This window comes from Exserohilum turcica, assembly GCF_000359705.1.
Source record: "Exserohilum turcica Et28A unplaced genomic scaffold SETTUscaffold_10, whole genome shotgun sequence".
NCBI classification, from domain to species: Eukaryota; Fungi; Ascomycota; class Dothideomycetes; order Pleosporales; family Pleosporaceae; genus Exserohilum; species Exserohilum turcicum.
This window is the reverse complement of record NW_007359915.1, coordinates 195,793-218,222: the sequence shown is the minus strand read 5'-3', so window position 1 is coordinate 218,222 and position 22,430 is coordinate 195,793. Positions and strand designations below refer to the sequence as shown.

At 55.1% G+C, this 22,430-nt stretch overlaps 9 protein-coding genes across 9 annotated transcripts; 5 read left to right on the top strand and 4 right to left on the bottom strand.

The window, feature by feature from the left end:
• Nucleotides 1–355: 355 nt before the first annotated feature.
• SETTUDRAFT_24770 (uncharacterized protein) lies at nucleotides 356–1,333 on the top strand (the record flags this gene model as incomplete). Its single annotated transcript, XM_008023004.1, has 2 exons — nucleotides 356–428; nucleotides 480–1,333. 2 exons carry the CDS (start codon nucleotides 356–358, stop codon nucleotides 1,331–1,333), a joined length of 927 nt encoding a protein of 308 aa, XP_008021195.1.
• Nucleotides 1,334–3,570: 2,237 nt separating this feature from the next.
• SETTUDRAFT_101600 (uncharacterized protein) lies at nucleotides 3,571–5,276 on the top strand (the record flags this gene model as incomplete). Its single annotated transcript, XM_008023234.1, has 4 exons — nucleotides 3,571–3,778; nucleotides 3,837–4,529; nucleotides 4,615–4,987; nucleotides 5,099–5,276. 4 exons carry the CDS (start codon nucleotides 3,571–3,573, stop codon nucleotides 5,274–5,276), a joined length of 1,452 nt encoding a protein of 483 aa, XP_008021425.1.
• A 1,117-nt stretch (nucleotides 5,277–6,393) lies between these two features.
• Nucleotides 6,394–7,221, bottom strand: SETTUDRAFT_101773 (uncharacterized protein; the record flags this gene model as incomplete). The annotated part of the gene is made up of 1 exon (XM_008023233.1): nucleotides 6,394–7,221. The coding sequence occupies one exon, from the start codon at nucleotides 7,219–7,221 to the stop codon at nucleotides 6,394–6,396; it is 828 nt and encodes a 275-aa protein (XP_008021424.1).
• A 1,764-nt stretch (nucleotides 7,222–8,985) lies between these two features.
• SETTUDRAFT_101380 (uncharacterized protein) lies at nucleotides 8,986–10,204 on the top strand (the record flags this gene model as incomplete). The annotated part of the gene is made up of 2 exons (XM_008023232.1): nucleotides 8,986–9,995; nucleotides 10,063–10,204. The coding sequence occupies 2 exons, from the start codon at nucleotides 8,986–8,988 to the stop codon at nucleotides 10,202–10,204; spliced, it is 1,152 nt and encodes a 383-aa protein (XP_008021423.1).
• Nucleotides 10,205–11,351: 1,147 nt separating this feature from the next.
• SETTUDRAFT_63163 (uncharacterized protein) lies at nucleotides 11,352–11,774 on the bottom strand (the record flags this gene model as incomplete). Its single annotated transcript, XM_008023174.1, has 1 exon — nucleotides 11,352–11,774. A coding segment is annotated over one exon (423 nt), but the record flags the coding sequence as incomplete, so codon positions are not given.
• Nucleotides 11,775–12,501: 727 nt separating this feature from the next.
• SETTUDRAFT_166591 (uncharacterized protein) lies at nucleotides 12,502–13,609 on the top strand. Its single transcript, XM_008023231.1, has 3 exons — nucleotides 12,502–12,613; nucleotides 12,864–13,131; nucleotides 13,207–13,609. Exons 1-3 carry the CDS (start codon nucleotides 12,593–12,595, stop codon nucleotides 13,389–13,391), a joined length of 474 nt encoding a protein of 157 aa, XP_008021422.1. The 5' UTR covers nucleotides 12,502–12,592; the 3' UTR covers nucleotides 13,392–13,609.
• SETTUDRAFT_144589 (uncharacterized protein) lies at nucleotides 13,575–16,665 on the bottom strand. The gene is made up of 2 exons (XM_008023230.1): nucleotides 16,597–16,665; nucleotides 13,575–16,536 (listed from the first exon to the last, which is right to left on the bottom strand). The coding sequence occupies exons 1-2, from the start codon at nucleotides 16,639–16,641 to the stop codon at nucleotides 13,729–13,731; spliced, it is 2,853 nt and encodes a 950-aa protein (XP_008021421.1). The 5' UTR covers nucleotides 16,642–16,665; the 3' UTR covers nucleotides 13,575–13,728.
• Nucleotides 16,666–16,752: 87 nt separating this feature from the next.
• Nucleotides 16,753–17,504, bottom strand: SETTUDRAFT_166589 (uncharacterized protein). The gene is made up of 4 exons (XM_008023229.1): nucleotides 17,425–17,504; nucleotides 17,291–17,363; nucleotides 17,124–17,235; nucleotides 16,753–17,072 (listed from the first exon to the last, which is right to left on the bottom strand). Exons 1-4 carry the CDS (start codon nucleotides 17,460–17,462, stop codon nucleotides 16,942–16,944), a joined length of 354 nt encoding a protein of 117 aa, XP_008021420.1. The 5' UTR covers nucleotides 17,463–17,504; the 3' UTR covers nucleotides 16,753–16,941.
• Nucleotides 17,505–19,808: 2,304 nt separating this feature from the next.
• Nucleotides 19,809–22,052, top strand: SETTUDRAFT_166587 (uncharacterized protein). The gene is made up of 2 exons (XM_008023228.1): nucleotides 19,809–21,779; nucleotides 21,841–22,052. Exons 1-2 carry the CDS (start codon nucleotides 19,823–19,825, stop codon nucleotides 21,969–21,971), a joined length of 2,088 nt encoding a protein of 695 aa, XP_008021419.1. The 5' UTR covers nucleotides 19,809–19,822; the 3' UTR covers nucleotides 21,972–22,052.
• Nucleotides 22,053–22,430: the final 378 nt, after the last annotated feature.

The window sequence follows — 22,430 nt, the reverse complement described above, 5'->3', positions numbered from 1 at the left end:
CAGATGCGCGGATGTTTGTTATAATGTTCATGCAAGTCGGCGCAACTTTGAGGCGTTCCCTGGAGCAACATCTCGGCCGTAAGGCACCTCGGATGACGTTGAGCCCTTCATCCTCACTGAAACCGCGCCAGACCGCAGGTGAGACTACGGCCGAGTACTGTTCACGTACATCATGTTTCGTTTGGCGATAACATCTACAGTAGCGTGTGAAATGAAGTATATCAATGGCTTCGTCGGGCGGTTTTGGCCATGGCCAGCACCAGCGCCTCTACACCAGCATTGCAAATAACTAGAGCACTCACGCTACTATCACAATACCACTCGTTATACAGCCACTTGAAGAATACTTTAGAAAATGGTCAACGCTCATTTCAACCCTGAAAGAGACATCCCAGACCAATCTGGACGAGTCTTCTTTATCACGGGTGGTATGTGGCATGCTTTCAACGGACTCGTACAACCACTGACTGCTCGTACAGGTACCACCGGTCTGGGAGCTTCATCAATCTCCTTCATCGCTTCCCACAACCCAGCGCATATCTTCTTCAGTGGTCGCAGCCATGCTCGTGCCGATGAGCTAATCTCCAAGGTTTCGCAAACAGCACCTTCTACAAGGTTGACATTTATTCAATGCGATCTTGCGGATCTTGCCTCTGTCGAAGCAGCCGCCAAGCGGTTCTTATCCATGTCCAGTCGCCTCGACGTTCTCATGTGCAACGCGGGTATCATGGCCACGCCAGCCGCGCTGAGCAAAGACGGTTACGAACTGCAATTCGCCACCAACCACCTCAGCCACGCCCTCCTGATCAAGCTCCTCATGCCCGTCCTACTGGAAACTGCAAAGCAGCCCGAATCAGATGTCCGCATCATCAATCTCTCGTCTGTTGCATATAGGCACTCTACGCCCTCTTCCGGTATCGAGTTCTCGAAGCTCAAGACCAGAAACGCAAACTACGGTTCATTATTCAACCCCAACAAATGGGTATGTTACGCACAGTCGAAGCTCTCCAATCTACTATACCCTGTAGAGCTCGCCACTCATTTCCCCAACATCATGTCTGTCGCGGTCCACCCGGGTTTCATCAGAACAGACCTTCATGCGAATGAGAATTTCTTTGATCGAAAAATCGTCAATATGATCTCTGGTGGGAATTGGTTGGATGCGAACGAAGGGGCATACAACCAGACTTGGGCCGCTACTACAGATAGGCAGAACTTGGTCAATGGTGCCTACTATGAGCCGTTTGGCGTGGAAACGACACCAACTTCGAAACAAGGGCAGGACCGCGAATTGGCAAAAAAAAACTGTGGGAGTGGACTGAGCAAGAGCTAAAGGACCGGGTCTAGGGAAATGGGCACGTGGCTAGCGCATCGGGTTGCAGCCTGACGTATCGATTGATAGAAGACGGACTTAATACTTTTAGAATTAGCATGGCGTCCCGGCATCGAATTCGCTCCATCAACTTGGCGCTTACAACCTCCAAGGCAGCCCCTACCACTTCTCTCCCTCGACTGAACACGTCTTATTTTCGGCGGCCTACGGAAACCAAGCACCGAAGCATCTTGGAGTCGGTCCACGCGACCCTGACCCAGGCTTGGACGTACGAAGTCTTGTCTGCAGTCTGATGGGAGTGATATATATGGACCTGTCTCTCCCGCCTTTTAGGTAGTTGTGGCATCACATTGCACAATACATTTGTTCCCCCACACATGTTCTCCGCTGGTTGGTGCTACCGCGCTCGCTAGCTTGTCTCTTCCTTTGGGCCAAAAGGAACTAACCACCTACGCCGCCATATCCAAGTGCCTGGTAAACCGGGTTACTCCACAACCCCATGGGGCACCGTCCCACGCACCGGTGAAAGACTGTCGCTGTCACCATCGCCGTCGCCGTTGTATCTATTCGCCCCCCAGTCTATAGACGGCCGTCAACAGCACATGACACCAGGAACAAGCCGCGGCTTTCTCTCAAGCCTGTAGTTTTCACAACCTCCGACACCATAGCATGAGACCGGACATGGCCCCGCCGCGTGTTTGCCGCCCGGGTGATAGGCAGTCTGCCCCTGTTTTCCATGACGCACAACTGACTAGTATTACAGACGATTGCCAAGTTCCCCCGGACCACCCTGTCAGACACCAAGAAGGGCCCCAAGCTATTTGCGCGGCGAAGGGCAGCCAAGACATTTATTGTCCAGCGGACTAGCTTGGCCGACGGCCTTATTGGCTCAATTGACGGTGGAACAACTTCAGAGCCACCTTCCCTCAGTCATGGCCTCGACACGAAGGCACGCTATCCTTGTGCCTCGCAGCGTTGGTTCTCCAAACATACCAAACCAAGCTGCGGCGCGGCTGAGAAACCACGCACCGTCAAGACGCTTAGGTTCCCCCCTCCCCATCCGTGCAACAACACCACTACCCAGTCGGTCCTACTCCCCCGCAAACCCACCAGCACAAGATCTTGGGGCTGATCTCGGCCTACTTGGCCTAGATCCTAGTGCAACGCTGGATTGGGGTATTGTGCTACCAAGTCGTCTGACATGGCGCAAAACCAAGAAGTTTGTTGGCTTGCCAAAGGGCTTGTCGCAGAGACAAGCCCGCCGGTACGTTTAGTACTCGTCCTCGGCGTTTCAATTGGTTCCGGTCACGAAAAAAAACTCAATGGAAAAAAAGGATTGCCTACGGTATAGCCCAGTTGGGAAGTCTCATGGTGCCGTGAGCGGGTTACCTTTCCGGGGGGGAAGGGACACGGCGTACTTCATCGCGACGTCAGGTGGGGGGGGGGGGGATATGGGGGACAGGATGAATGAAAGACCTTTTTTTGGAGTCCTTTCACACCACCCAACAAACTGGATGCTGGATCAAGAGAACTAGGCCCATTTGCGTTGCAACTCCAACAGCAAGTGAAGTGTGTTTTTCGGCAAACATGCAAACAGTGTTAGTGCGCGGAGCGCCGCCACTGCACCGGATTACAGGCCCTGTTATTGAAAGTCGAACCCTGGCTGTTGGATGCGGAGAAGTGACCGGCAGTGCCCAGCTTCTAAGGCAAGAAATGTCCTTGCGACCTCCGCACGGCATGGATGTGGATGCGTGCTTGCGACCACGAGATTCGCTATTCACATCCAATTACCATGCCGGGCGCCTCAGGCTCTTGCCTTCAGAGGCTCCACTTCCCTCCCCTCCCTCCCCCCCCTTCGGAGCCCCATGTCTATAGCCCCCCTAGATATATTCCAGTTCGGTGAGAAGGAGGCGTGCTTGGGATGGCTTGGAACACATGCACGCGCGGATAGACACCGGGACACCGTTCGTGTGTTTTCGGAAGACGCCAGCTACAGGTTCATCTGGAGGGGGGGAGCCCCTCAACCCCCCCACACACGGAGAGGTAGAAGGAGTGTGTGTATAAAGGGAATGTCGATGTCCGCCGGATTGTGTGTTTCCCCCTCCAGATCATTCAGCTTGGTTCTCTGGGTGGTTCAGCGTTTACTTTTTTTTCACCCATATTGGTTTTTTGGGCCTTGAACTATATATCCCCCTCGCTCTCCCCCTCCAAGATATTCAGCTGCAAGGACCGCCACCATGCAGGACTCCAAGAAAGACCATACCATCATGCTGGAACACGCTCACACGCGGGACGACGAGCTCATCAAGCCCATCCCGCAGGTAACCAAGGTGGACTATTCAGGGGCCCACGAGAAGACAGACCCGCGGGAAATCGCGCTCGTCAGGAAGCTGGATAAATGGATCATGCCTATGCTGTGGTCCATGTACTGGCTCAACTACCTTGGTACGACAAGCCTCTTCCCTCTTATACGGATTCAGATTCACTGACAGAATGCCTCTAGACCGCAATGCTATTGCCCTAGCCCGTCTCGACGACCTGGAAAAAGACTTGAATCTCAGCAGCACGCAGTACCAAACATGCGTCAGCATCCTCTTTGTAGGCTACCTTCTCGGCCAGATCCCCAGCAACATGTTTCTGAACCGCACGCGGCCCTCGCGCTACATGGGCATCTGCATGGCGCTCTGGGCCGTCGTCTCGTCTCTCACGGCGCTCTCCAAAGACTTCACCGGCCTGCTCCTCACCCGCTTCTTCCTCGGCATCACCGAAGCGCCGTACTACCCTGGAGCCGTGTATCTGCTCTCCATGTTCTACAAGCGCAAAGAGGTCGCCACGCGCATCGCCATCCTGTACACAGGCAACATTCTCGCAACCGCATTCGCCGGCCTCATTGCAGCGGGAATCTTCCACGGGCTCAGCGACGTCGGCGGCATCAGCGGCTGGAAATGGCTGTTTATCCTGCAGGGCGCAGTCACTTTTGTCATTGCCATTGCCGGGTTTTTCCTCCTCCCGGATTTCCCGCATAACACGTGGTGGCTCACGCAGGACGAGCGCGAGCTGGCGACCAACCGCATGGCCATGGAAACGGTGGGAAATAAAGGCGAGACGTCTGTGTGGGCGGGCTTCCGCCAGGCGGGAAAGGATCCCATGGTGTGGATTTTCGCCGTCATGGCTCATATGCATTTGGCTGCTAACGGTATGTTCTCTCCTTCTGATATCTCCTCCCCCCCTCCCCCCCTTCTCTTTTCTTCCCCAGCAGAACAAGCCCCTAACAATCACAGGCTTCAAAAACTTCTTCCCAACCGTCGTCCAAACCCTCGGTTTCTCCCAAACCATCACCCTGGTCCTAACCTGCCCGCCGTACCTCATCGCCGGCGCCGTCACCATCCTGGTGTCATGGTCATCCGGCAAGTTCAACGAGCGCACATGGCACATTACCATTTCCAAGGCAGTAGCGACCTTTGGGTTTGGGCTTGCGTGCGCCGATCTAGGCGTTGCAGGGCGCTATGTGGCCATGGTGATTTTCACCATAGGCACGTATGGCGTCAACTCGCTTATCCTGGGCTGGTGCGGATCCACGTGTGGACAGACGCCCGAGAAGAAGGCGGTTGCGATTGGCATTGTGACAACGGTTATGAATGCGTCGTTTATTTGGTGCGTTGTTTTGCCCCCCCTAATTCCCCCCTCTCCTACTTCTTCTTGTCGTGTGACTTGAGTGCATGTATGTATGAATGAATGAATCCAGAAACTAACAAAGTAAAACAGGACACCCTATCTCTGGCCCAAATCCGACGCACCCAGATACGTCATTGCACTGAGTTCTTCAGCTGCCTTTTCCGTCATGACGGCGCTGCTTGCGTGGGTAGCCAAGATAATGTTTCTGCGCAAGAACAAGCAGATTCTGGAGCGCGAAAGCGAGGCTCAGAATTTCTATGTTTATTAGTTTGAAAACAAAAAAAGAAAAGTCTTGAAGGCTTGGTTTGTTGTTGTTGTTGTTGTTGCTGCTTTTTTTTAGAGGGGGGGGGGAGGGTTTTGTTGCTGAGATTACGGGAATGGTGGTGGTGGTTGGGGTGTGATGGTATGCCGCTGAGTCATGGTAGATGGGCTGGATGGAGGACAGGAAGGGTATATCTGCTATGAATACATGAATGAATGAATGAATGAGCTTACGAACTGATCCGATATGCCTACCCACAACCTAAACAATGAACACAGAGTGATATTACACCAACCAATCAATCAACCATCCTCTCCATGCATCCAACTACACTAACCACACTACCCGTTCCCCTCGCCTCAACCTTCCCAACACAGCGATGCGCGCTAAACCACATCCAGCCTAGATACCGAACACCTGTTTGGTGCGTGGCCCGCCATTTTTCATTCTAGGCAGCCATTTTGCAGCAGACACGGACTAGACTTTGCGTGTTTAATAATGTGCCGTCTTTTTTTGTGGATGGGCGAATCATGGGCCAGAGGTTTGATGTGGTCAGCTGGAAAGGGGGGAGTGGCGGGTTAGGTGGAGTTATGGTGAGGTATATAAGGGACGGCTGAAGGACGGCGGGTGTGTGGCGAGTGATGAAGAAAACGCAGCTTTTTTGTTCATTGGTTTTTCGTTATTGCAATCGTTGCATTCGTTCATTCATTGTTTTGTTTATTTGTTGTTTAGTAGTAGTTATCGGAGGAGTAAGAGGGTTCGGGGATTTCTTGAACAGGGGTTTGCGGATTGGTGGAGAGTGAGGTGTAAGAAGAAGAAGCAGCAGCAGAAGAAGAAGAATCAACTAACCAGAAGTCTTTTCTTCTCCAAACAGCGGATATGGAATGAGTGGGAGAGGAAGAAAAGAACAACAAACGTGTTGTGCTGAGCCATGAGATATTAGAAACAAGAGAAGGAAAAAGAGGAAAAAAGGAAAAAGAGGAAGAAAAACGCCGGGGCTATGCTTTTTGGAATGTCCTCGGTATGCCATTCTGGGGACAGTCGCTGGATGGAGATGAATGAGTAATGAAGAAATCGGTGTGAAAAAACAGGCTCCAGACAAAGAGGGAGCAGAAGAGGCGGATCAGGACTGACGCGGGATGGGTTGCCGAGTCATCCTAACATGTTGTGTACGATGTGGCCTCCCCCCACGCTCCCTCCTCGCTCCAGCAGTCTCGGTAAAGTTGCCCGGTGGATGTGTCAAATTGTGGTTACCGGCCTTTAGCTCCTTGAGGTCCTCGGCATCGATCAAGCGCCTCTGCCACAGGTATTCGAAAAGAGCAAAGTCGGGTCGACTTGTGCGCAGCGTTTGTCCGTACATGACGTGTTCGGATGCCACATGGTGCATGCGTGCTGCCCACGCTACATGGCCGCCGCCTTCGCACGTGTGGGCTGTCCAATCGCACAAGGGGCACTGGACCGTCAGAGGCGGCTCCTCACCACGGAAATGCGACAGGCAATGGCGCTCCCACTCTTCCTGGTTGGGCGAGACGTAGGCGCAGTCGAGGAACCAAAAGGCACACTCGTAGACGGGTGTTCTGGCCTGTGCGTGGGGTATCTCGAGGATGCCCTCGTGGCCCTCGTCCAGCAGCGGGAAGCCGGCCAGATGACCGGCGAGGCCGGTGCTGATGCTCGTCTCGGTCGGGGTGGCTTCGGTGCAGCACGAGTGCAGAGAGGGCGGGCTATGGGTCGAGGCATTGGACTGGTGGACCAGAGCGGGCGCCATGGACGACGTGCTCTTTACAGTTTCGGATTCCAGGACCAGACTCGCCGTGTCTGCGTCCCCGATGCTGTGCAGGAATTGCTCGCCAATGTGTACCAGCCGAGCCGACAAGTCTGGGGGCTGCTGGACCCAGTCATGGAGCGTGGGCGTGACACCGCGATCGCGCTGTCGCAGGGCTGCCAGAGACATGTCGGGCGGGGTTGAGTGCTGTGGCGCATGCAGCATCAGCCTCAGGCAACCAGAAAAGAGGATGGATCTTGCAGCCCTGCCAGCAGGTGTGCTGGAGGCATGGCAAGGCGAATCAGGACTCACTGGGTGTGGACGAGGCTGCGGGGCCACAGAGTCGAGGATGGAGGTGCTAGTGCTAGCAGGATGGAGGGCAGGTAGGGCTTAGCGTGGCTGTGACGTTTGTGACGTGAGCGCTGTCTGTGTCTGTCGACGTCGGCTCAACTCACTCGACACAATCTCCGGTCAAGGACGGATCGCTGGGCTGTTCATGTTTTTTATCGTCTGCGCCTCGAGCCATGCAGGCCGACTGGAGAGGGCCGCTGAGATGCGGCTCTGCGGGAATTACGGTGTCGTCGTCCACTCACGCCGCCGACAGCTTGCATACCATGTCGTCCACCATCAACACCACTCGCTCGCCCAAAGCGTATCAACGGCGCCACGCCTATGCTCGACCACCCACCTTGCCGTCGCGAAGCCAGGCTGATTGGGCCGGCAACGTGCAGATGACGGCTTTCGGCAGAGGTGGGGTGACGCCCTCAGGACAAGATGCACGCGAACACCTTTCCCCACGGCCTCGCCGACCGCCATTCCACGCCTGAAGTCGCTCTGCTGCTATAGCCGTGTGTCGGTGTGCCACGACGGGTTACCGGTGAAGGATGGCCATGGTCGTTATCTTGGCCCACGCAAAGCTTCCACGTCTACACGTCGTTCGCATTCGCCCACCCATATCCAGAGGAAAAGCTTGGCTGGCCTGCCCCCCAGACCCCCGCGACCAAGTGGGCACCGACGGCATCCACCTGAGGCTATGGCGAGGCGTGCAATGGCTGCCATTGCGTGGATACTTGCGTCACTGCCATGGCCACGCTCCCACTAGCCAAACCCTACGGAGTCGTTTTCGCAGAAACATTGGGGCGATGCCGGCAATACCACGGCCGGCCATGTCCCTGCTTGGGCGTGCACACCATGGCGCCTCACCCACGCTCGCCACGACGACAAGCACACGCACAAGCATGAGGGCCGCCGCATGTCCTCTTGCGGGCTTGGGGTTTCGGGGCGGTTGGGCACATGGCAAGATGCAGAAACGAATCGCCATGGTGGAGACGAGGGCAGCGTTGCGGGCGGCGCTTGGCAGGCTGATGTCGCGTTTCACGGCAAGCGATCCCTGCTGCTTCGAGCATGCTGCGACCGTAGTTCAGCACAGCGCCGCCATCCATTGCCATGTGCATGCACAGTCTTTGCCCATGGCGGCGGCGGCTCGCGACATGGCCCGGTGTCTCTGATGGCGCTGGGCGCTGCTCCCTCGGCCACGCACACTGGCTCCAGCTGCACGCCGCGATCCGTCATACGGCCCCGGCCCCGGCCATTAGCACCACAGCGCTATCGTCTCAGACCCTCGTGTCCGAACCTCTTGCTGTCACGCTGCGACTTAGCACTGCCAGAAAACTGGAGATCCGCCTTGTCTTGCTGCCGCAGGAGCCCCCAGCCCCATTCATGCGCATGGGCGCTTTTCCACAGCCCGTCGCAGCGCGTGCAGAACCCGGCAAGGCGTCTCCCTCACCCTGACGACCCGACCTCCCGCCCAGCCAACGCGACCATTGCTGCTGCCGTAATCCTCGCCCGCTCGCTCTGCAAGACCAAGATCTGCAATCCTCCCATGCCCGTCCTCCTCGACACCAAGACCTGAAATATCGATCGACCAGCCGGCTGCCCGCGGGTTTGGGCGACATGCTCGCTCTCTCCTCGCTCGCCAGCCTCCCGCCACTGCTCTTCAGCGCCCTCATCGCACACGCACACGCTTCCCACGATGGCGTCATTGGCGACAACAAGAGGCCTTCGCGGCCCACGTACGCGACCGCCCTGACCGGCGGCGAGGGCTGCGACCTGACCGAGATTGACGACGTACGCGACGGGTTCTCCGAGATGACCTCGCTGTTTGCCGCCGCCACGCCCTTTGACCTGACGTCGCAGCCCGCGAGGGAGCTGTTCGGCCCATCCATCGCCGCAAACTACTCGGACATGATTGCCAAGAGCCTGCAGCGCGCAGCAAACTACGGCGTGGTCAACGGAGAAGCGGGGGCCGTGAATGCAAACATCCACATACGCTGCGATGACCCCATGGACCTCTGCGACAAGGGCAACAGGCGCGAGGGCAAGCACGCCGCCTACAACATTGGCAACGAGCCGCACATCAACTTTTGCCCCGACTATTTTGCCATGGACTCGCTCCAAACGCGCGTCGACGTCAAGTCCAACGACCAAATCCAAAAGGACCGCCTCATGGAATACTACAACCGCGCCTCGCTCTGGGCACGCATGGTCATGCACTTTTCCGACATTGGCACCGCCATTGTCCAGCGACCCAGGCCCGCGCCTCCAAACTCTACCTCAGAATGGCTCATCGACGCTTACGAAGGCCCAATGAACACGTCTGTGCTTGCTGGCGTGCTCAACGAACAAGGCGATGGCCCAATCGACCGCCAAACCCTCAAGTACGCCTACGGCGCCACGCGTGCCAAACTGCTCGCCTCGCTGTCCACGCAAATGCCTTACGACGCTGCCAACAATGCAGAAAACTATGCCCTGTACGCCCTGTCAAAATACATTATCAAAACCAAGGGCTTCTACCCTGCCGTCCCAATCATGGACTTTCCCAACGAAGCAAGCGTGCTTACGAATGAAAATCTGCAGGACGGAGAACGATGCAAGTACGCCTTCTTTGACATGCTAGATGTAGTGTAAGTGTGCTCTTTTGATGGACATTGGTCTGTCGCCGATGTGTCCAATAAGGCTAACGCATACTAGTGCTAGACCGGCGGATATGGAATCCAAGGGTGCGCCCCTCCCTTCTGCGGCATCATCTGTCCATGCGCCCTTGTCATCTGCGATGATGGGTGTTGCTGGCGTGGTCATGATGTACGCCTTCGTAGCCTCGTCGATTGGATGAATGCCTTGAAATTTGTGGAAACGTACAACCGTTTCGACGATGATATTTCAAGTTGAAGTGCGGATGGATTCGTAGCAGCATGCATGGGTCTGAGAGCTTTATTTGCCTCACCTACATGTTGTAAGAGGAAAAGATTGACAGACCTTACATACCGTTGGTGATTTTGATCACCTGATGCGAATCCGCCGTGGGTACACAAGCATCAACCGCGTATCTCACGTGTGTGAATACACCGGACCCTCTCCACTGGTATTCTCCTGGGACGGTCTTCTCGCCAAAATTTCAACCAAACGAGCACAAACAACTTGTGCCTGGAGATACCGAAGCACACGCCACCATCTTGTAATGGTCGTGTGAAGCCTGGACCGTACGCACACGCAAGCAGCCGAATGCTAGAAGAACATTTCGAACTACAGAGTGTTTGGTACCATATATGCTTGATTTCGGTCCGGGCAGTTCTACGGTAGGACGTAGATTCTAATCGTGACAGGGCGTTGAAGGTTGGGTGCCTGATTGGCTGAAAGTCAAAGAGAGAAATAGGATAGAGTAGATAGATGCCTTTTCCGTCCATGGTCTGGTTCAGCCTGGTCGATCGAATGGCGATAATAATAATAATAGTAGTAAACGAGGTAAACGAAGAGGTTTGGTCCGAGAGTTGTTCTGCTGTAATGTGTTTCCGTAATATGTGTTTCCCCCGTTTAAGCAATGTTACTTGGCCTGGTCTTTTGCTCTTCATGTTCTGGCCGTGATGAGAAGGACTCTTTCGAGTTCTCGTCCGTAGTAGCACTCGCGGGTATGAACAGCCACTGCAGTTCCTAATCCCGCTTCTCTTTTAGTCCCGAGTATTTCTCACGCCCAAGTTGCATACTACCTTCACACTTTCGATGAGACTAGCTCAATCCCGTGACCTGCAATCCAAGCCAAAATATCTTTTCCAACCAAAGTCCAGCAACCCATCCAACACTCAATCTCAGCTTCACCTCGCCCTCTGCCTCCCCTGCTGCACCCACGTTTTCCCTACCATCGCACCCCCCTTCTTCTTCTTCTTCTTCGCAACACCCGCTTCCCCCCTCGCATCCATCTTCCTCGCAGCCCCAAACCCAGACGCAGAACTAGATCCAGCCCCATACTGCCCCCTCGCCCCCCTCACAAGCGCCTCAACTACACTCCCCACCTCGCCCCTCACAACCTCAAACCGCGCCGCAACCAACGGCGCCAAAACATGCATTCTCAGACTCCCTTTTAAATCCTCATTCGCAATCCCAATCTTCCCAATCCCCAGTCCCTCCTCCTTCTTCTTCGTCTTCATCTCCCCCACAAAACACCCTCCCTCATCGTACCCCCTCGCCGCCAACTCCTCACGCATCGCATGCCGCACACGGCGCCGCGCCCACGCCCGCACACAGCTCGATTTATTCAGATCCGCCCCCGTCGTCACGTGCCACCAGAGTCCGCGGCGCGGCCGCGAGGCTTGCCGGCGTCGCTGCGTTTCGTGCAGTGGGTGTGACGGGTCGGATAGCACGTGGTTGGTGATGAGGCTTTGGTAGGTGGGTGAGAAGGTTGGTTTGATGGTTGTGAGGAGAGTGGGGTGAGGGAGGCGGAGGGGGGGCTTCATTTTTTCTTTTGTTGTTGTTGTTTGGATTGGGCTGGTTGGCTGGCTGGCTGGCTGTTTCTTGTCTTCTTTCGAGTATCGTATTTTCTGATTCTTCTCTTTTTGGCGTGCTTCTTTCTTTTTTTTGGGGGGGGGGGGGGTGGTTGCTAATATTCCTTTCTTTTTCCCGCGTTCGATTTATCTTTTTTGCCGTCTGGATATTCCCTTATCCTTTTGCTTTTTGAAACTTCTTCTTGTTTTTTTTGGGGGGGGGGGGCTGATGGGGAAGATGCATAAACTGTGTTTTGATGGCAATGTTTCTCGCTTTCCGGTCACGTTCGATTGTGAACACACAAGTACATGTTGTTATGCACGGTGACGTTGTTGCATTAGCGGCGGGGAGGAGAGAAAATGGGGAGTCCCAGTCAGGCCAGTTCAGTTAGTCACAAGGAAAAAATGGGCGAGGTTCTACCTCTCTCACTCACCCTCTCTCGAGTGAGCGCCCAACGCTAGTCTCAATGCAGGCCTAGTGTAAGGCATTTTTAGCGCACAGTTTGGTGTGTGTCAGGGCTGCAGTTGTGCCTTGCCCACAGACAGAGATTAGAAAGGCGCTGGTGGTGGTGACACAAACAACCCCGGGTCCCGCCACTAATCGCCCATTACCCTACATAAGAACTTGGGCGGCTCCCCCTGCCCTTTCTTGCCTCGAAAGCTCTCCCACACCACCACCTCCCCACACTTTTCTTTTACTTGCACACACACAAACAAATAAGGCCGACGCTTCGACAACTGCCAGCATGCCGAAGAACAAGGGAAAGGTATGTGGCTGTTTTTCCGTTCGCTACTGCTGCCACCGCTGCTTTGGAGGGGCAAAAAAAGGGCCTGACTCCCCGCTACGCACACACACAAAGGGCCACGACGCAGCTGGACGTGAACAAACACACGCCAGCGCCCATTTATCCACACCTCATTGCAGCCATGCAGTCCAGATTGCGCCCCTCCATCCCCAAGCGCTAGCCCATCTCCCTTTTTGTCGCAATCCAACCTGCTAACGCTCGCTCTCACTAGGGTGGTAAAAACCGACGTAGGGGCAAGAACGAAAACGACAATGAAAAGCGCGAACTCGTCTTCAAGGAGGAAGGCCAGGAATACGCCCAAGTAGTCAAGATGCTTGGAAACGGGCGTCTGGAAGCCCAGTGCTTCGACGGCGCCCGCCGCCTCGCTCACATCCGCGGCAAACTCAGGAAGAAGGTCTGGATCAACCAGGGCGATATCATTCTGCTGTCGCTGCGCGACTACCAGGACGAGAAGGGCGATGTTATTATGAAGTACTCTGGTACGTTATTTCCCTCTTTGGAGACTGCCAAGGAGATGGATGTAAAGTATTGCTGAGCTGACGACTGCGACACAGCCGACGAAGCCCGCTCATTAAAAGCCTACGGCGAACTCCCTGAAAACGCAAAGATCAACGAGACGGATACCTACGGCGACCAGGGCGACGAGGGCATCGGCTTCGAGTTCGACGAGGACCGCGACGACAGCGACTCGGATGAGGCTGAGGGTGGCAAGAAGGAGATTGACATTGACGACATCTAGACAAGTGGAAGAGAGAGGTTGGAGAGGAAAGAGGTCCGCCATGCTGTCTCGACTCTTTTTTTTTGCTTTTCCGCTTTTTGCCACGGCTGCTTTTTGCCATTTTTTTTATTTGCGGGTAGCAAAACGAGTCGGGCTGCTCAAATGCTGCTTCTTGCGAGCGGGCGGATGTGGGGTTGCTTTATATAATTGACTGCAGTAATGAAGGATTCCCGGATTTCTTCTTTCACACATGGTTCTTCTACGGCTCACCTTTGACAACTCCCATTTCTATTTACCATTTCCCGCTCAGAAGCACCGGCCGGCTTATACAACAAGCCATGTAGAAGCATCAACAACACTAACTAAACACCTGCAGCTGCACATCCTCATACACACTGCGATTCAAAAAACGATGCACCCTCCTCCCCACATCCGTCCCCACCAACCAGCAAATCTCCCTTTCAGTCATATTCGCCACCTCAGCAATGTTCTCGCTCTTAAGCATCAGCGTGGTCACCGCATTCTCATTGATGCCCGGCAGCGCCCTTAGCATATCCTGGCTCGTCTGGTTAAAACTGCGCATCTCATCTCCACTGAGACTGGGATCAAGACCGAGCTGCACAGCACGCAGGGGATCAGGCTCGTCATGTTGTTTTTTCAGCTCGGCGAAGATCTCAGCCGTCTGGTAGGGAGACGAAGACCAAATGATGCGGAGACGGGGGAACGCCAGGGTCAGCATGACGAGTTTGGCCTGGAGATCCGGGGCAGCAGCCGACGCGGCGAGGGGCGTGTTAGCGGTATTTGAGGCAGGGGCGGAGAAGTCTGTAAAGGGCTCGAGGGTAAAAGACTTGTTTTGGTCGAATTCAATGAGCAGCATGGGGTGCTTGTAGTGTTCCATCATGGCGTCGACCTGGTTGAAGAGGCGGCCGTTGGCAAAGGATTGGATCAGGTCGCGGATGGATTTGCGCTCGACGCAGATTTGCGGCGTGAGCACGTAGTCGCCGACGGTGAGCATGCAGGGGACAATGACCATGGAGCGGGCGTGGAGGAGCGAGGGGAGCGACGAGCGGAATTCTCGCACGTCGACGACTACGCGGGGGGGCTTTGTCGTGGCGGCGAGCCGGCCTCCGCCTGCTATTCGCGTGTTGATTGTGCGCAAGAAGGCTTCTTCGGGCGCGAGATTGGCCGTGGGGTTTTGGGTAAAGGCCATGTTTGCGCGCTCCTTGATCAGCCGGGTGAAGGCGTCTTTTTCACGCCGCACGGCAGAGAGATAGCGCTGCTCTTCGACGCTGCCGCCGTAGTACATGAAGAACACCTTGACTGTGCGGTCCGTGTGGGAAGACCGATACACTTCGATACGCCGGATAAAGGCAGCGTCTGGCTCGTACATGATGACGTATCTTGGTTTTGTTTCGTCGAGAATGTGCTCGTCTAGATCACCAGAGTAGGGATGGACAATGATCAGCGAGTTCATGTCAAAGAGCTCGTAGTAATCTTCCATGTTGTCAAGAGGGTCGAAACCCACTTCGCCTGGCTTTTGCGCTGCTTCAATCTCCGTGGGTTCCAGTTCAGCCATGAGACTTGCAATATGAGAATCGCGGTCTCCTGCTACACGGCCTGCGCCTGTGTCACTTCTGGAAGGACCGGCCGCTGCGTTGCCTCCGCCTCTTACGCGGCGTCGCTTGTTAGGTGGAGGCTTACCAGCAGTTTGGTGCATGCCGCTTTGAACGTTCCTGTCGGTAGTCGTGTTGATCGCTTTCTGGTTTTCCGAGAACAAAGCAGCGCTGACTTTGCTAAAGTCGCGCTTCCAGGCAAGGTAGTTGCGCAGCTTGCGTCGCATCATGAAGTTTGCCGACGGCTCATACTCGTCTTCGCCTTCGTCTTCATCACCCTCTGGCTTGACATACATGGTTTGCAGGTACTCCCTCAACTGCGAAGCTGTACCCTGGTCGCCACACATTATGAGTATGGATCCGTTCGAAGAGTCCTGCGGCGTGGGATTCAAGTATGCGTCTTGCTCAATCTCCTGCAAGATTTCTGCTAGCTGCGTCCACTTTGGGAATTCTTCTAGAACAGGCTGTAATGATTCAGGTACAGTATTTGAAGAGTTGGCTAGTTCAGCGTTGGACACCTTGCCCATATACACCCTGCGCTTAGCCGTTGTAAATATTGTATCAGCAGCATCCAGAAACAGCCATGGTGACTGGTTTTGCTTTGTTGAACCCGGCGGTGGCTGAGAAGCGGCCAGTACGGTGTCGAGATACTTGTTAAAGTTGACAGCGTCATAGGTAAGGAGTGCGTGGAGAATAGTCCGCAAGAGCGACAAGTCTCGAACAACCTGTCGCGTCTTGAACGTAGTTCGATGCCAAACCGGGTCTAGCTGCCGTCGAATGATCTGGTCAAAATTCTTGTGTAGTGCACTATCCACTGTCCAGTCTTCGACCTCCAAGCCAGGATTGGCCTTTTTGAGCTCGCTGATGCTTGCTTCCACACACGCCAAGACGGCGTTCTGTATATCCTGCATCGCTTCCGTCATGGGCACTTCCAACTCAATGACTTCGGCTTTCTTCTTTCCTTCGAGCGATTTCGCAACAGTGACGTGGAACCGCGGGTACAGCGCTGGTTTGGTCAGGAACAGGTTCTTCATCATGTTGGTGAGCGGAGAGAATCCGGTGGTGAAGGGTTCTGGTGTGTCGGAGAAGGCTTTCAAGAAGCCCACCTTGTTCTTCTGACGGTATATCCTTAGAATGAAGGCTTCCAAGGATGTTGCCACGACCCTTTCAGCATGCAAGACAACCACACCCGTCACCGTCTCTGGATTAAGCAGCCCGGACAGGAAGTCGACAATCAGGATGCGCGACGTGATACTAAATATTCCTCCCTGCGCATACATCTTCTCGCGAGTGCCGACACTCATTAGATCCGTATTGACCAGACTCAGACCGCGACATTTAGGCGCATTGCTCACGGCTGCATGCTCGGCCAGTGCCTCACCAATCCACACATTCTCGCGGTCGTCGGCCCCGACGAGCAGTATGAGATTGTTTCCAGCGGCATCGTACGAGTGGAGGAGATTGGTGACTATGCGCAAAAGGCCGAGGCCGCGGGCGAGGAGAACGAGCTCATCTTCCCCGCGCAGCTCATTGAAGATGTCTTGCTGGAACTCCTATGATGTCATGAATGTGAGTTGGTGGACATGGGCATAGAGGTGAAGATGCGGACATACCAGAGGCAAGGAGAGCTTCACGGGGGCTTGCGCATCGCTGGGCATTGGGTACTGCTTCGACTGTCGTGGTGGGGACCGAATAGGTGTTGGGTCGGCGATGCGCGTTGGAGGTTCGCGCGGGCCCCACGCCAGATCACGTGAGTGCGACATCACCTGCTCACCATACAAGTCATACTCGGCAACACGGCACCACCTTGCAGCTGCACAGACTACAGGCAGCTGAGCCAAGATGTATAGATTCGTTGCCAGGCCGGCAAATCGGGGCCCAGCATCCTACTGACACGCGGCCTCAAAGGCAGATTCATGATACATTAAAAATACAAGGGCCAAGCAGAAAATCATGTGTTACTCGGCACTTGACCGGATCTCTGCCTGTCGTCTCCTGCTCTCAGCAGCGTAGGCGTCACGCTCGTCTCTGCGTAGTTGCTGCTCCCTCTCTGACCTCTTGGCATCCAGTTCCTTTTGTGCCGTCCAGACTATCTTGGTCAGCACGATGGTCAGACACTGCTATTTGGGGAAGAACATACTGGGCTTGTCTGACCGCGAGGCCTCCTTGAGTTGGGTGACGAATGCGTCAAAGTCCTTTTGCCGTTGCTCTCTTCCCGCGAGGGCCTTTTTCTGGAGTTCAGGGCTGTACCTCTGCACGACAGGTGAGCACGCTGCCGGGCGCATGTACTTGGCAAGGTGGATATACCTGGAAGAGTTCTTCCTCTGTCGGCGTGACGTACCAGACGAGGGCCGGCCCACCTATGCAGAGAAAGGCGCCTCTGCTGAACAATTAGAGACGTGATGCTTGAGACATGGACCAGCGGCCTTCAATGCACGTACGCTGAGATGGCCTTGACGTAGGTCTGGGCGGATGGCATGATTGTGTCGTTGAGCAGCTGACTCGGTGCTGAACAGGGCCCGATGTCTGGTTGATGGTGGCTGTGGCAGAGGTGGGCAGCCTGAAAGTGGTGAGGTCGACCATGTGCATGTGCCGCGCCACTGGGCAAAGAAGCTAGCGGCTAGCGGCTCGCGGCCAGCCACAGCAGTGGCAGCGGCCTGCGCCACGTCGGCAGGTCACGTGGACGGGCAGCTGCAGACGCGGCGAACAGCTTTTCCGGAAGCCCCAGATGTGGATGTGCGCATGCGCATGCATGCCAGTGCCAGTCAATGTCAGTACCGCGATCAGCAGGGCAAGGGCAGCCGGTGCCGGTGCCTGCATAATCTGTATGATCTTCACCTGCTCTGCTACTCGCTTCGCACGCCGAGCGTCTCCTGCTCTCCTTGCCTCTTTCACCGCCCGCCGCTGAAACCCTTTTCCACCCATCTCGAGCCACCCCAGCAGCTGATGATTGCATGCAACCTCACCATGATGGCCATGGCCATGGCCATGGCCATGCCCGCGCCGCTGTCGCTGTCGCTGTCGCTGTGGATGCTCATCTAATCATACCCCGGCTGCTGCTCGTTAGCGGTAGTGATTCGTCTCTCTCCCCACGACCCCGGTCGCTTAATGAAGCGTTTCAGTGCCCCGGGCAAGCTGCAACGGCACGCTTCTTTTTCCTTTATTTCATCAATGCAAGGTTGCGCAGATGCTCCAAGGGCTCGCTGGGCAATCTTGGGTTGAAACATGGGATTCCATTTATTGGATCTGACCCCGTGTTTGAGGACCGCTGTCGCCGCCGCTACCGCAATCCCCCATTGGTGTCGACACATGCGACCATCTGTAATCCAAGCCGCTCCTGTCAACGCCTCTCATCCAACTTTTTGCCTCCTGCTGTCGTCTTCTAGACGTGCCTGTTTCCGGTGGTTGCACAACCCCTCTTTAATTTCGAGCCACCCTTGCCAGGTACCCAAATATACCCACGGATACCCACGTTCGCTAGCAACGTACGCGACAAACAGGCCGAACGAGGTCCGGCCCTCGAAAGCGCGCACAACACGCGCACTTAAGACCTGCACACCCCGCTTGTCGCACACAGCATTACCTAACCTTATAGCCCCTTGACATCCATAGACAGTGTTGGCTTGTCCTTTCCCCACCAACATCGTCGGAATGGCCTACCAGCAGCAGTACGGCAACTATCCGCAAGCACAACAACAACAACAACAACAACAACAACACTATGACCAGGGAAGGCCGCAACAAAGACCGCATCAGCAGCAGGGCTATGACAATCATTATGGCCAGCAATATGACCACCAGTACGACCACCAGTACGACCAGCAATACTACGACTACGGCTACGACCAGGGCGGCAATGAGCATTGGGACAATGGCCACTATGACCAGGGCGGATGGGGGAATGCGCAGCAACAGGGTGGCTACCAAGATATGAATGGGTACTCAAGGCAGGCCCCGCCGAATCAAGGCCGTCGCCCGCCCCCGCAAGACCAATACTACCAAGAAGACGCATATAATGACCCGTACTACCAAGAGTCACCTCCCCAGAAACAGGGAAGAGGACCGCCCCCCCAACAGCGACAAGATCCTCGAAATCGACCCGCAGGTAGGGGAAATGGGCCTCCGCTAGGCCAACAGCAAGGGCGGGGGGGACTAAGACCACCAGGTACGTTGTTGCTGTCCTTGCACAAACAATCAAGTCCACCTAGTCATGATGGAATGGCATGCTAACCTCCATACTCAGGCCTAGACCGATCTCTGCTGAATCCTCCAGCACCAAAGAGTCTGCCTCAAGACAATCCTTTCCCAACCTTCCCTTCGCAGAAGCCTAAACCCAAGCCGGCGGGCGCAAACCCCCCAATCGAGCAGGGCATGGCGCAAATGAACATCAATGACCACGGGGGACAGGCGGGGCCTAGGGGACCGCCAGGCCGGGGGCAGCCCATGCTACAGAGACCGCCGCCGAACAATCGGCAGGATTCAGGGCATTTTGAAGATCAGAATCAGCGACATCCTCGGAACCAAATGCCTCCAGGCCAACGACCGCCGCCTATGAACGTGGATAATGGTCGAGGACCGCCTCCGCATCAGACAAACAATCCAGCATCTCCTCCGGGGCGAGCCTTTGGTCCAAACACGCAGCGTTCTGCGACCATGCCTCACAACGTACCGAATGGTAACAGAGCTGGCGGGTACAATGGTCAGCAGGAGTTTGCTGAGCCTGGTGCTGGGGCAGGCAATTATGGCCCTACATCGCCGACCTACATGCCGCCCAGACCTAGTACTGCCGGGGGGCCAAGATCGAATGGGCCCTCGATGCAGCAAGGACAAAGGCCTCCAATGCCGCAAGCACCCGCGCAGCAACAGCCGCATCAAGTGCAAGCTGAGGACCCGTCAGGACTAGACAATTTGTACGATGAGTATTATAATCACGACGAACGCCGCAAGAGCGAGGTATCTGCTCTTGACATGCCTAATTTCGATGCCATACCGGAGACCAACAACAAGCATCGACGAGGCGATTCGATTGACGGTCATCTGAACTCCAATGCGCCCCAAGGTTATCCGCCGGGCGCTCCCGCAAATCCGAGGGCTGGGCCAAACGGAAACGCCCAGGGTCAAATGATGCGGAGCCGGTCGCAGCCTGATCTCAATGATCAATATGCGAACAGTGCCTACGAGACAGCTGCAGATGCACCTCCTATGCCAGGTCTACCAAGAGCAAACACTGCGTTTGCAGGACCTCCTGGTCCACCAAACGGTGGTCGAGGTCGAGGACCACCTCCTAGAGGGATGACAACGGACGGTTTGCCACGTGGACCGCTCCCTCAGGGCCATATGCAGGGACAGCCGCAGAACTTTGATCCCAGGTACGGGCGTCCCCAACCAGGTGTCCAAAGGATGTACTCGGACGAGTCGACCTATTCAGAGCCGCCACCAAACACAAGAAATTACTCATCACCAGCACCAGCTGGTAATCTAATACCTCGACCGGGAACAGCAGCACCTGCTCCAGGCCGTAATCCTAATGATCCACTAGGCAGGAGGCCTGGTACCACTCAGCCGCCATCGAACCCAGACGCACTACCAGCGCATCCAATGCCCGTGCGACCCGGGTTGATGCAACAAGGCGCACCACAACAGTTTTCCCAGCCGTCGGCACCTCAGAATGCAAGACCGCCACCAGTTCGACAATACAACAGTGAGCCAGGACGCCCAAGTTACGATAACCAAAATGCACCTGCGAAACGTAATAGTGCACAGGAGCCAGTGCCGCATCCGGTAACGCACGATGAGCTGAATAGGCTGCGGAATGCCTGGAAGAAGTCGGACTCTTCTGATATTGCTACTGGCCTCAGGCTAGCAAAGAAGCTGGTCGAAGCGTCGAGCGTACTCGCTGACGAAGGAGGCACGGCCGATGCTCGGACAAAGAGCAAGAATCGCGAGAAGTTCATGCACGAAGCTTACAAGGTTGTTAAGAAATTGGTCAACATGGGGTCTCCGGATGCCATGTTCTATCTTGCTGACTGCTACGGGCAAGGGATTCTTGGTTTGCAGGTGGACACGAAGGAAGCATTTACTCTTTACCAGTCAGCTGCTAAAGCCGGACATGCTGCAAGTGCATACCGAACAGCCGTCTGCTGTGAGATGGGCCATGAGGAAGGTGGAGGTACAAAGAAGGATCTGGTCAAAGCAGTGCAGTGGTACCAGCGTGCCGCAGCATTGGGCGATACACCTGCAATGTACAAGATGGGCATGATCCTCCTCAAGGGACATTTGGGTCAGCAGAAGAATTTCGGCGAGGCCATCAACATGCTCAAGCGCGCTGCCGACCACGCCGATCGAGACAACCCTCACGCACTTCACGAGCTAGCACTCATATATGAGTCGCAAACCGGCGCCGAACGCGTGACGCGTGACGAAGCATACGCAGTCCAACTCTTCCACAAAGCCGCCGAACTCGGCTACAAGTTTTCTCAATTCCGCCTTGGACAAGCTTATGAGTATGGCCTGTTGGGATGTCCAATTGATGCGCGCACCAGTATTGCCTGGTACACCAAGGCCGCCGCACAGGAAGAGCACCAGAGTGAACTCGCCCTATCAGGTTGGTATCTCACAGGCACATCTGGTATCCTCGAACAAAGCGACACAGAAGCCTATCTCTGGGCGCGCAAAGCCGCATGTGCGGAGCCACCGCTTCCAAAGGCCTTGTTCGCCATGGGTTATTTCACCGAAGTAGGCATCGGTTGCAAATCCAGTCTGGAAGAGGCCAAGCGGTGGTATGGACGAGCTGCTGGTAAGTCTTTTTTAGAACGATAATTTATCAGTTGAATAACAGCAAACTAACTCGAGTGTAGCGTACAAATTCCCCAAAGCCCAAGAACGCCTCGAAGAGCTCAAGCGTGGCGGAAGCAAGGCCCAGATGAAGCGTGAGCGCCTGAGTAGGACGAACCAGAAACAGCAGGAGGAGAATTGCGTGGTCATGTAAAACCTTTTTTTTGTGTTCATCGATGCATCACCTATGCTATGGCCCAATGCCAACAGCTAAAACGTAGTAGAGACAGGTATATGTAACGATGTTACAACTTCGCCAAGTATTGAGCCAATCCCAGAGCCGGATCGGAGGAAGTACCTGCCGCCCTTCATCAGCCATTCGCCCGAGGTCGGATCCGAATTCGGACCCGACTAGGATAGGTATATATTGAGACACTCCCTGTAGCTAGCTCTGTAGACTTTTGATATCCTTTCGTACAAGGCCTATAGGTGGCTTGTTGAATCTAGGCTCTTTGTGATCCCACGCACTCCCATATGCCTCTGAGTGATCCTACGACCGAAACAGATCCGACCTGCCTTACCTGCGCCGTTACATTATATCAAAAGTCTCGTCCCAGCCGGTGACGGCTTCTAAACAATATCGCAGCTGTTTGTTCGAGATCACGTCCAAGCC

Coding starts and splice junctions, on each gene's coding strand:
- SETTUDRAFT_166591 (XM_008023231.1), top strand. CDS start 12,593: ATGCCGAAGAACAAGGGAAAG. Junction 12,614..12,863: donor TGCCGAAGAACAAGGGAAAG/GTATGTGGCTGT, acceptor CGCTCTCACTAG/GGTGGTAAAAACCGACGTAG. Junction 13,132..13,206: donor TGTTATTATGAAGTACTCTG/GTACGTTATTTC, acceptor ACTGCGACACAG/CCGACGAAGCCCGCTCATTA.
- SETTUDRAFT_144589 (XM_008023230.1), bottom strand. CDS start 16,641: ATGCCCAGCGATGCGCAAGCCCCCGTGAAGCTCTCCTTGCCTCTG. Junction 16,537..16,596: donor TGAAGCTCTCCTTGCCTCTG/GTATGTCCGCAT, acceptor ATGACATCATAG/GAGTTCCAGCAAGACATCTT.
- SETTUDRAFT_166589 (XM_008023229.1), bottom strand. CDS start 17,462: ATGCCATCCGCCCAGACCTACGTCAAGGCCATCTCAGC. Junction 17,236..17,290: donor CAGAGGAAGAACTCTTCCAG/GTATATCCACCT, acceptor CCTGTCGTGCAG/AGGTACAGCCCTGAACTCCA. Junction 17,073..17,123: donor CTCGCGGTCAGACAAGCCCA/GTATGTTCTTCC, acceptor TGACCAAGATAG/TCTGGACGGCACAAAAGGAA.
- SETTUDRAFT_166587 (XM_008023228.1), top strand. CDS start 19,823: ATGCCGCAAGCACCCGCGCAGCAACAGCCGCATCAAGTGCAAGCTGAG. Junction 21,780..21,840: donor GTGGTATGGACGAGCTGCTG/GTAAGTCTTTTT, acceptor ACTCGAGTGTAG/CGTACAAATTCCCCAAAGCC.